Source organism: Carcharodon carcharias, chromosome 17 (assembly GCF_017639515.1).
Source record: "Carcharodon carcharias isolate sCarCar2 chromosome 17, sCarCar2.pri, whole genome shotgun sequence".
NCBI classification, from domain to species: Eukaryota; Metazoa; Chordata; class Chondrichthyes; order Lamniformes; family Lamnidae; genus Carcharodon; species Carcharodon carcharias.
The window spans coordinates 81,264,742-81,277,488 of NC_054483.1; the positions used below are offsets into that span (position 1 = coordinate 81,264,742).

At 44.8% G+C, this 12,747-nt stretch overlaps 1 protein-coding gene across 11 annotated transcripts in view; it reads right to left on the reverse strand.

The window, feature by feature from the left end:
• LOC121290130 (C-terminal-binding protein 2) overlaps positions 1-12,747 on the reverse strand; it is a 321,857-nt gene that overhangs the window by 54,273 nt on the left and 254,837 nt on the right. For all 11 annotated transcript variants that reach the window (XM_041210341.1, XM_041210336.1, XM_041210337.1 and 8 more), the window contains one exon: positions 9,018-9,162. In XM_041210341.1, the coding sequence (XP_041066275.1) occupies positions 9,018-9,162 (145 nt within the window). The remainder of the gene's footprint in view (positions 1-9,017; positions 9,163-12,747) is intronic.

Sequence of the window (12,747 nt, forward strand, 5' to 3'; positions counted from 1 at the left end):
CAGGAAGACAGAGTAGTAGTAATGAGTTGGGTGGGGATTGATGGTGGTGCTGGTGGGGTGAGGGGACAGGGGGATGCAAGTTCAATACTGAGAGGGACAAAGTGAAGAAACAAGGATGAAAGAAATAACATAGGTTTGAATCTGCAGCACAGCCAAAATGCACAAGTGAATGGGCACAGGAATTTCAGGTTGCATAGCCATTAAGGAGACTGGGTGAATTTTGCTCTGGTTGTAATATTAGTTCTAAACTTCTGAAGGCTGTGTTCGCTTTACTTTTAATTGTACATTCCCAGTCTGGATCATATGATAAATAGCTATTAATTCAGTAACAAAAACAGAATTACCTGGAAAAACTCAGCAGGTCTGGCAGCATCGGCGGAGAAAATCCAAAAATCAGTTCTGTTGAAGGGTCATGAGGACTCGAAACGTCAACTCTTTTCTTCTCCGCCGATGCTGCCAGACCTGCTGAGTTTTTCCAGGTAATTCTGTTTTTGTTTTGGATTTCCAGCATCCGCAGTTTTTTGTTTTTGTCTATTAATTCAGTAACTTGACGACCAATTAAAAAATGCAGCATGTGACTCTGATCCTTCCTTCAAAGTTCCCTCCACAGCCTATCTGCTCCATTCTACCAATTCTGCATGGCATGCTTTAAGGCTGTTTCAGTTCCATGCAGCTTCCAAATTGTTGGGAAACCTAAAATTTTAAAATGATGGCCTTTTTAAATATCAAATGTGTATGAAGTTGGACAGTCTGTTCGACTATTCAAGCTTACTTTCTCTGCCTATCTGACAGTGGCTACTAAGGTTCTTACTAAATTTTGCATCCCGTGTTCCTCCCATAAATTTTCAAAGATACTGTGGCAATAGGATTTATGCCATCATGACCAGGAGATTTGTCAGCTTTTAGTTTAGCCCATTTATTTCTCCATTACTTTTGCTTTATTAATATTAATTACTCTAAGGTCTCACCCTCATCAGAACCTTCATTCTCCATAATTTTTAATATGTTGTACTGAAAAGTCAGGCTCAAAATTTTTGTTTAATGTCTCTGCCATTTCCTTATTCCCCTTTAAAATTTCTTGGCTCCCTCTTTAATAAACCAACAAACATGTCTGCTATTCTCTTCCTTTTTACATACTTGCAGAAGTTCTGAAAATTTGTTTTATATTTCTTGATAATTTATTTCCTTTCTATTTTCTCCCTCTTTATCAATTTCTTGTTCTCCTTTACCATTTTTTGAAGTTCTCCCAAACCTCAGGTTTAATACTCTTTTGTCAACATTATAAGCCTCTGTTTTTAATCTAATACTAGCCTTAACTTAGCTACTTTTCTTTTCTTTATTCTTTCATGGGGTGTGGACGTTGCTGGCAAGGCCAGCATTTGTTGCCCATCCTCAATTCCCCCTCAAACTGAGTGTCTTGCTAGGCCATTTTGGGGCAGTTAAGAGTCAACCACACTGCTGGACTCACATGTAGACCAGAACAGGTAAGGATGACAGATTTCCATCTCTAAAGGACATGAATGAACCAGATGGGTTTTTAATGACAACTGATGGTAGTTTCATGGTCACCATTACTGAGACTAGCTTTATATTCCAAATTTATTAATTGAATTTAAATTCCACCAGCTCTCCTAATGGGATTTAAACTCATGTTCCCATGACATTAGCCTGGGCCTCTGGGTTATTAGTCCAGCAACATGACCACTACGCTGCCATCTCCCCCTTAACTAGTTGGCAATGGACATACCATTTTTCCAAAGGAGTTTTTATTCATTGCCACTGTTTTTCTGCTGTTATATTTTTAAATTTAATTTCTCAAATACCTCAGCCAACTCACCACTCATATCTCCGTAATTTGTTTTGTTTAAATTTAAGACCATAGCTTCAGACATAACCAGATCTCTCTCAAACTTGAAGTGAATTTGTAGTATAAGGGTGTTCAGCATAGCAAGGGTTAATGTGGGACTGGAGAACAGTACTGCCTACAGTATGATGTAGAGACACACATGACAGCGGACAGAAAACAGAGTTGTTTAGAAAAAAAGTCAAGAAGTCAGTTCCTACTTGAAGCTATACTTTGTACATATGTAAATAATTGCATATTATCAATAAACACTACTGTTCAACCTTACAAGCCTTTGAACTTCTTAATGAGACCTACTGAACAAACCCTCAAAACGGAGGGCGGAATCGTCCCAGATTTGCATCGAGTGTGATGGCAGGTGGGAAAAACGACATTATACCCGCTGGCAGCTTCTCACGTCATACTATCCCAATCCTGCCGCACTAATTGTGCATTCCTGTAAACCACGCTGTTCTGATGTCGGGCAGACTCCGATTCGCCCACCATGCCATTACCTCGCTGCTCCATCACACTGGGCACTACATTTAAAGTACAGCCACACGCACACCTCTCAGTGCTTCCCGCCCAGGACTACTGCAAAGAAGACATGGCTCAAAAGGTAAGAAGATTGCAGCCCCCAGATTTAGTGACGTATCCCTTGAGTGTCTTTTGAATGCCGCGGAGGCCCACTGTGATGTCCTCTAACCCCGCTCAGGCCACAGGAGAGGCAGCAACATTACCACTCCTGCTTGGTAGGCGATGTTTCCTAGTTGGTTCCTCTGTATACAGTACTAGAAAAAACTGTCTTGAATGCATTCTATGAACTCATCCTCCAAATTCTTTTTGCCAATTAGGTTTGTCTAGTCTATACGAAGGTTTGTCCAGTCTATATGAAGGTTAAAGTCACCCAGGATTATTGCATTACCCTTGTTACATGCTCCTCTAATATCCTGATTTATACTCTGTCCAACACTATCAAACTTAGCTGGCCCTAAAAACTAGTCACATCAGTGTTTTCTGCCCTTTGTTATTTCTTAGCTCCACCTGTATTGATTCTACATTTTGAATTTCTGGGCTAAGATCCTTTCTCCCTACTGACTTTATCAAATTCTTTATCACCAGGGCTATCCCACCTCCTTCTTCATTTTGCATGCCTTTTCCAAAAGTCAAGCACCCTGGAATATTTAGTTCTTGACCTTGGGTCACCCTACAACCACATCTCATTAATATTTACTAGACCAAACTCATTTATCTCTATCTGTGCCATTAATTCATCTATCTTGCTATGACTGCTTCGTGTATTCGGATATAACACCTTTACTTTTAACTTTTTACTATTTCTTCCTGACGTGGTCTCAGTCACTAATGTCCTATTTACGGTTATTGAATTCTCTGTCCCTTCCTGACACAATCTGCTTGGTGTTATCCAAAGCATTACTCAGCTCTACAGCGCTCAATTTTCTCTTCAGACATGCAAATTTACCCTTATCTGAACTCTCGCCTCCCCATTATTGGTTTAAAGCCCTATCTGCGGCCCTAGCTATTTAATTTGCCAGGACACTGGACCCAGCTCGATTTAAGTGGAGTTCATCCCTCTTGCCCAGTACTGAAGGCTCTGACCCATAAGTGAAGCCCCTTTCTCCCTTACCACTCTTTCAGCCACACATTTAAACCTCTAATCTGTTTGTCCCTATGCCAATTTGTGCATGGATCAAATAGAAATTTGGAGATTACTACTTTTGAGGTTCTGCTTATTAATTTGGGCACTGGCTCCTCAAACTCTCCCAACTGAATCTTATTGCTAGTTCTACTTATGTGGACCACAACAACAGGATCCTCCACTTCTTCAAGTTCTTTTCTAATCAATCTACGTTTTTTTTGTTTCCTAAGTTACAAATCTTTTAAACTATAAATTACATAAATCAAAATAGCAAATGTATCTTGTTAAGAGCCTTATATCTGCATACATTTCCTGCCTACAAAACCATACACATTTATGTACAGCAAACATTAATTAAGATGAATAACTAGTTAATCCAGTTTGTGGTGGTGCTGGTTGAAGGGACCTCTTCAAACAGTGCCACATGAACAGGCAGATGAGGCTGCCAACATTCCAGCACTCCTTCAAGTATTGGAGTGGAGTGCCAGCTTAATGTGCTCAAAGCCTGGAGTGGGGCTTGGAACTACAACCTTCTGATTCAGAGGCAAGATGGTACTAACTGAGCTAAGCAGATAGTTATTATGGATAATACCAGGTCTGGAGGGATGTTTCTGATGTTGACTGTGGGCCTGAAGTATAATGGCAATTCACCCATTGCATAATAGAAGCAAATTTACAGGAACAAGATGTCACATGATTGAAATCACAGAATCACAGCATGGTTACAGCATAGGAGGTTGCCATTTGACCCGTTGTGTCTCTGCTCCCCTGCCCTTTCCCCATAGCCTGGCAAATTTTCAGTTTTCCCTTTTGGAAGTCCCGATTGTATCTTCCTCCACAACACTCTCAGGCAACACATTCTAGATCCTAACCACTTGCTGTGTAAAAAAAGTTTCACTTCATGTCGCTGTTGGTTCTTTTGCCAATCATCTTAAAGCAGAGTTCTTTGGGTCACGACCCTTCCACCAACAGGAGCAGTTTCTTCATCAATTTTGTCTAGACCCCTCATGATTGTGAATACCTCTATCTTTTCTCCTCTCAACCTTCTCTTCTCTAAGGAGAACAACTCCAGCTTCTGCAACCTATCCATGTCTCTCTATTCTGGAACTATTCTTGTAAATCTTTTCTGTACCCTCTCTAAAGCATTCACATCCTTCCTAAAGTGCAGTACCCAGAACTGGACACAACACTCCAGTTGAGGACAACCCAGAGTTTTATAAAAGATCATCCTAACTTCTGTGATTTTGTACTCATTGCCTCTATTTATAAAGCCCAGGATCCTGTATGCATTTTTAACCACTTTCACAATCTGCTCTGCCAACTTCAACAATTTACATACATGAGCCCCACAGGTCTCTCTGCTCCTGCACCATCTTTAGAATTTTAATTTTATTTCATATTGCCTCTCTTCATTTTCCCTATCAAAATCTATTACTTCACAGTTCTCTGCATTAAATTCATCTGCAATTTGTCCACTTATTCTACCAACCTGTCTACGTACTCTCGAAGTCTATCGTCATCCTCCTCATAGTTCACAATACTTCAAATTTTGCGCCATCTGCAAATATTGAAATAGTAACCTGCACACCCAAGTCTAGGCTATCAATGTAAGAAAATCGGTGGTCTCAGGAAAGATGCTTGGAGAACTCTACTACATACCTTCCTCCAGTCAGGAAAACAATTGTGCAGGACTACTTTTTGTTTCCTGTCACTCAGCCAACTTTGTATCAATGCTGCCACTGTCCTTTTTATTCCATGGGCTTCAACACTGCTGGCAAATCTATTATATGACACTTTATCAAAATGTCTCTTGGGCATCCATATATACCACATCAACCCCGTTATACCCTCATCAACCATCTTAGTTATCTCATCAAAAAACTCAATCAAGAATTGGGGTAAAAACATAACAGACAAGTAACAGTGTTAATATTTGCAATATTCTTTACCTACCAACCTAACAGTCAGTAAATAGTAATTCTCAACTTCATTCATTGCCATACTGCTTTATTACATCAAAATAATGCATAAACAACAGCTCTGGTGAATTAATAAATCAGTAGGGCAAACAGACTGTTTAATTCAGGGCTCTATGTTGCAAGGAATGTACGGCATATAAGAACAGAGAAACTCCATGTTACAAAACAAGATGGACAACCGGAATTAGTGAAAACACAGTAACTTTTTACAACAAGGACGTTGCTGCTTCTTCAAATATGAGTTTTTCATATAAAAAGGATTCAGTGTGAAGAAAAATGTTCCTGAATTCTCCACTTATCTATTGTACAGGTGACAGCAAACTCACGTTTCCATCAATATTTACAAATGTGCAAAGCTAATTTCATTACTGCAACAGCTCAGGCAATTCCAATAATCATGGTGCCTCCCTACTCTGCTTGTGGAGACAACACAGTCCCTTAATAGGAATAAACTGTGCAAGGTTTCAGCTCCAGGAAATGTATGTTACCAATTAGCTTGCTGCACTACACAGCAAACATATTAAGCAAAATATTTAGGTAATAACCAGCTAAAGTGCATCTTTACATTTGAAAATGTATCCCTTTACAAGAATATCAGACATTACAACAGGGCTCTTTGTTCAGTTTTTAATCTGGCATACACTTAAATCAGCATCTTGTAAGCATCAACAACTGTCTGGGCTGTTTCTAACAGAGAGTACAGTTTATTAAATGGCACTCTGCCAATTTGCTCTGGTGACCTTTAATTTGGCTCATGTTTTCTTTACAAATAGTAATCCAGACTAAATAACTACATGGTTCCTTGAGTTAGATTCTTAAAAGGTATTTATACAAGACTACCGTACATTTTTTTGATCAAAAAAGTTGCTTCTTGTCAACTCTGGAGAGCAAGGACTCTTACTTCCAGCAGAACTCATAAATCCCGTGCCCTTGTTCTAAGCCAATATTCAATACGGAATTCACAAAATGTCAGGGAGATTTTCCCAACTCCTTGACCTGGGTTTTAGTGACAACCAGTGGCCATCTCATTCCTTGTGCTTCCCATAAAGATGCTTTATCCTGCATTGTAACTACTTGGAAAAGGCTTAGATCATCCATTTTTGGGGAGAAAGAAGCAGAAGCGTAAAGACATGATGAGGATATTGCTTAATATCAGGAGCAAATAGCTCTGTCAGATCATTTTCTTCATTGTTTTTGTAGACCATTAACTAGCACACAGCTTGAACTTAGTAGTGTCAGAATAAAGCTAAAAACACTAATTCTGCAATTTTTGTTGCTTTTGATAAATTAAGTATATCAGGGTTTTAACTTTTTTTAAAAAGTGTAATTCTAAATTAAAGGCAAAAATGGACAAAATCTGTCAGCCATAGCTTGGAACAAAAACAACCTTCATTGCTGACTTCTGCTGAGATACGGCTATACAGGCACACTGACTGAACACATAGCAATCCTTCATGTTTGAGCTCATTCAGCAAATGTCAGAGGCCTATTTCAACCATGGAAGCATGAGCAATCAGGAGTGGCAATTGGAGTGATTTTTTCTCTGACTTCTCCTAGCCAAGGAGTCCCAAGGCCAAATTGCAATATTCCTCCCATCATTTTGGCTGTCATTAACTCAGCTCAGGTTGCAGGATGTGTGGCTCATCTCCATTCCAGATAATGTAATTACCAATAGTTCCGTTGAGAATCTAACAATGGGGGGCTACACAACGGAAGCGCTTTTGAGCAAGGAGTCTCACCACCACACAACACAAAGGGCTGAGTTGTCCCAGATTTGCACTAAGCGTAGTAGTGGGTGTGAGAAAAGACATTTTACATGCCAGCCGCAATGGCGGATTTTCACGCTGTCTTGTCCCTTCCCACTGCATTAATTACGTAGCCACAGGAAACACACCATCTCGCTGGCAGGTGGCCTCTGAATCATCTGCCCCGCTGCTACCTCACCATTTCCTCACTCTAGGTGCTATATCTAAACTGCAGCCACGCAGACAGTTCTCAATGCTTGCAACCCAGGACTGCTCTCGTGAAGTCATGGCCCTGAAAACCAAGAAGAGATTAGTGACCCATCACTGGAATGCCTGTTGGAGGCCTGCTGTGATGTCCTGCTCTGGTCTCAGGAGGTTAAGGAATCTCACCACTCTGGCCTGGGAGGGGGTGGCAGTGGTGGTCAGTGCCAACACTGCACAGAAGAGGTTGGCCTTCCAGAGCAGAAAGAGGATGAATGATCTAATCCAAGCCACCAGGGTATGACAACCACCTCATCACTCTGAACTCACACACTCAAAAGCCCATCACACATTCACTGGCATCTCATTCACTGCCAGTTCAAGGGACATCACCACTCATTCTCTCACACACACCCTCACATCTCCATCTGGCCTCATCTCCTCTGGAGGCTGCCTCCTCAGCCCTCACGATCTTGAGGCCACTTGCACAGATCAACATGTGCCCAAACACACCCCCTGGAATACCGTCCCCCACTTCCCCAGTACAGACGTGGCCCTTCAGTCTCTTCCCTTGTCTAAGGCCTCTTCTCCCCTTTCCCTGAGCAAGCCCCAGCTCTGCAGCAATTGAAAAGCCACCCTCACCTTAGGCTGGTCTGGTAGGTAGATGTAAATACATGGATTAAAAATTTATTGACTGTGTCACATGAGATGGGACATGTTTTATATTTCAGAAATTTCTTTTATTGCATTACTGAAAGCTTTAGGAATCCTCATCCCGCTTGTGGATGAGGTTTCCTAAAAAACATTAAGGTTGGACGGGCAGGGTTAACAATTACATTAATGACTTCCTTAATAGGCCATTTAAATATCAGCAGGCACGCAGCTGACTCTGACGCATGCACGCCCGCCAAACGAAACATCACGAGACAGCGCAATGATGTTGGGACACACACCTGATGTCAAAATGCGTCATTTTACGCGTCGGCATGTTGGGCCCGCCCCTGCACGCTGACCAGAAAATTCTGCCTCATGTTTAAGGGATACATATGAATTCTAATGCGAGGTCAATTAATAAGGACATGCAGTTTTGTTAACAAAATCATAATTATTTTTGAAACGTAACAACTCATATCCTCTTTTATTGTATGGAAACTAAGAGGTTCAAATTGGTTGAGGAGAGGCAGGAAGAGTTTACTGAATATATTTGCCACTCTCTGCTCTCCTCCCATTTTTGACAGACAAGGGAGTCAAGGCTTATGGGGGCGCAATGGACCACAACTAGATCAATCACGGTCTTACTGAATGGCAGAGCAAGGTCAAAGGGCTAAATGGCCTATTCCTGCTCCTAGGTCCTATGTTTCTATGTTCCCACCCAACATTCTCCAGAAATCCAATAGTACATTTTCCATTGACTGTGTTCGTACCTAATTCACACACAGCATTTCAGTTTCTCCTTTAGTAAATTACAGAAGCACTTGCATGCTGATGCAACCACATCTGTTCCATTGCTGACTTAAACATCACTCTGCAAATCAGATTTTACAAAAAAGCTTAAAAAAGACGTATCTGCTAAATGGGACTCAACTTACCGAGCTCTCCTGCAGTCTTAACATCAATGTTGTCATAGCCACTGCCTATCCGTACAATTATCCGCAGTGCTTTGAACTTCTCCAGGTCTTCTCTGGTCAGAGTGATATTGTGGTACATTAGTGCCCCCACTGCTTCATTTAGAACCTACAGAGAAAGAGAAATTATTATTCAACTATCAGAAGTAGACATGAGGTCAATTCATTGGCATCTTCAGTCCCCATGGATGCTTGGCTAGTGCATCACATGATACAGTTACAAACAGGTACATATTTGAAGTTCCAAAGCATCAGATTTGAAATGATACAATGAACTTATTGAATTTGTTTGCGTGCATGCAATGTCTATCAAATTCCAATAACCTGGACCCAACCATACAAGCCGGAGGGGGGGGGGGTGGTGAGGTGGCAGCAAGGGCAGGGAGTAGCTTTCAGCACCACTGCACCACACCCCCCGCCCCAGGTCCTCAATAAGGCACTAAATGCCTTTGATACCTTTGTTCAAAGGACACCCCCTCCCTCCCCCCACCAACACCCAAGTGCTGCATCCATGCACAGGCAATTGAGGTGGGGGGGGGGCAGGGTAAGCGAGGGAAGTGGCCACACATTAGGAACACCTGTATAGACTGACCATGCCTCTGCAACTAAGACAGATCAGGCGCAGCCACAGTGATATGGCTGGAGTCAGGCTCCTAGCCTGCCTGCCCATGCAAGCAATGCGGAGGCACCAAAGGGTCACCCAGCACTCCATACCTTACCACCCCCCCACCCCCACAGACTTTGAGTCCGCCATCACTTTATAGGACTGTGGAGCAGTTGGGCTGCACACATTGTGCAATCTCCTCGCCAACAATGGCCATGTAGCAGTCACTGCTGAAGGTGTTCACAGCCCCTTGCAATCTCAGCATCCTGCTTTGGACCAGTGTCCCCCATGACGCAGGTCGACAAGGCAGCCATGCAGTGCACTCCACTCATCTCTGGTCATCCAAGGGGTGACCAGCACTCTCCAGGAAGCATTAAAGGGCTATCACACAGGGCCAGGAAAGGTGCTAAGTACAGCCATGATAACCACGTCTCTCTCTCTTTCATGCTGCAGGAGGACCACGTCAGGATCATGGATCCTGGTGACCTAGCTGTATGCCTTATTGCCTCCAGAGACCATAGAAGACAGAGGAGAGAGTGACTGAGGCACCTGGATGTGCAAAGACAGGAGCAGCAACCTCATGAAGAGGAGGCAGCAGGGGCTCCCGCACACGCTGCCCAGAAGCGACAGTGAGCCGTGACTGGTTGGTGCCTAGTGACACTCAGGGTCTATAGAGCTGCCTGCCATTCCTGCAGATGACTGAGAACCAGTGTCGCTGACGGCTGCGCATGTCTAGGGACCGGGTGTCTCACATCTGCCACTTACTGCAGGACTTGGCGCCAAGTGGACATGGAGGGCACCCACTGCCAGTGGCTGTGAAAGTGACCACGGTGCTCAATTTCCATGCCAGTGGCTCCATTCAGGGCTGCACAGGTGATCTCTATGGGATTTCACAAACCGCCACCCACAAATGCATCCATGATGTCGTGGATACCATCTCCTTCATGGCAAACAACGTTGTGCATTTTGCCCGGGACCAGGAAGGCCAGGATGCAAAGGCCATTGGATTCACCCTGATCTCAGGGTTCCCACAGGGGCAGGGGTGCGACTGACTGCACTCATGTGGTGCTCAGGTCTCCATCGATACACTCAGTGGACTTCATCAACTGCAAGGGCTTCCACTCACTGAACGTGCATCTGGTATGTGACCACCAGAAACACATCCTGCAGGTATGTGCATAGTTTCCAGGGAGTGTGCATGACGCCTACGTCTTGAGCCACTTGCAGATCCCTGCAGTCTTCCAACATCCACAGAGGCTGCAGCGTTGGCTCCTTGGGCACAAGGGCAACCCACAGAGGCCATGGCTGATGACACCCATGCGACAGCCTCACACTACAGCAGGGCGACGCTATAATGGGGCTCATGAGGTAGCTGAGAACTTGGTGGAACAGACCATTGGGATACTGAAGATGCAGCTTCAGTGCCTGTACTCCTCTGGTGAAACCCGCAATGCAGTGCGCAGAGGATGTCACACATCATCATCGTCTACCGCGCCCTTTACAACCTGGCACTTCAACGGGGAGATGAGCTGGCTGAGGAGGAGATGCACGTCTTCTCCGATGATGGGGATGAGGGTGAGGGGGTCCTCGATGGTGACGACGAGGAGGATGTGTGTGAGGGGGTCCTAGGATGTGATGGCGACAGGAATGAGGCTCCCGCAGTGGCTAGACAAGGCAGGTGCACTCAGAAGGCCCTCTTGGCTGCAAGATTTGTAGAGGATGGTGATGACATGCAGTGAGGTGAGCCCACAGATCCTCATCACGGTTGTGAACGTTTGACTCCAGTCTGACTTATCGTAGCGCCAATACCCTCTGTGAGAATACTCCTGTCATGGAGATGCAATGGAGGCCCTAATAGTCGCTTGATCGCAGAAGGATGATGACAACATGCAATGAGGATTTTCACATAGCCTCTGAGGATGTTGATTCCTGTCTGGCTGCTCATTTGCGCTCCATGATCAGGGCCATCTCAGAGATGCAGCCATGAAACTTTAGACGCATCTAATGCTGTGTCCGCTTCAGCACCTCAGCCATTCAGGAGCTGGTGCACAGCATCACTGGTCGCAGATGCTGGTGTGATAGGGGCCAGCCCCACCTTAAAGCTGCTGAAAGCACACAGTGAGAATGACGGAACATTCTGGCAACAATGACCAGCACCGCCGAGATGCAGACATCAGTAATATGTCCAGGGAGTGTGAGGCTGAACCATCACTGTGGCCTGAAGGCTGCACAGAACACAGGGAAGAGGCCCTGGACTGAGACACCTGCTTTTTTATCTTGTGCAGAAAGGTTTCACATCTGAGTGACAAGAAAGAACACTGCTCATCAGATCAAAGGGCCATAGGCAGGGAGACATTCTTAGGAGTTTATTGACAATAGTGAACAGTACGTACAAGTGATCAACACCCATGGCCAAGCTGTGCAACTACTTTTACCTAACTTTCCTAACCCTGCCGCTATGTCTTTGTGCCCCCCAGACATCCACAGCAGAGGTAGAGGCAGCCTGCTGACTGTGACACCCTGAATGTGGTGACTTTGGCGGGCAGCCTCTGGAGGACCAAGACTTGGAGGGCTCCGGCCTGCTTTTGGGGTCCTGCTGTGTGGCAGTGGTACCCTCTTCGGCCTGTGAAGCTGGAGCTGCGGAGGTCACAGGAAGAGGGGATTCAGATGGGCCGGTCACTCCCAGAGTCACCTGGGTGGATGGCCCCGGACTGTGCACCTGCTGATCCTCCTCCCTATGGATGCCCGAGGGCCCCGGCCGACTCTGTGAGTGGAAGGGGAAGCTGGAGTGAGCTCGAGGTGCCTAGCACTCCTCTCACGTACACACTGATTGAGGCCAACTATGGCATCAGCGATGGAGTTAAGCCCGCGCAGCAGTACAGGAGTGATGTCCTGGACCAAGGTCTCCATGGCGGCCGTGTTGACCTCGGTGCATTGCAATGCCGGCACTATCACCTCAGCCTGAAGATGGACGGACTCCTCCATCATGCCTTGCAATCTGAGGGGTGCAGCGGACATCCTTTCCTGTTGTTCCCAAGCTTGCTTTTGCAGTTTCAGCAACTGTGACGTGACCGAGTCCAGAGGCTCGTC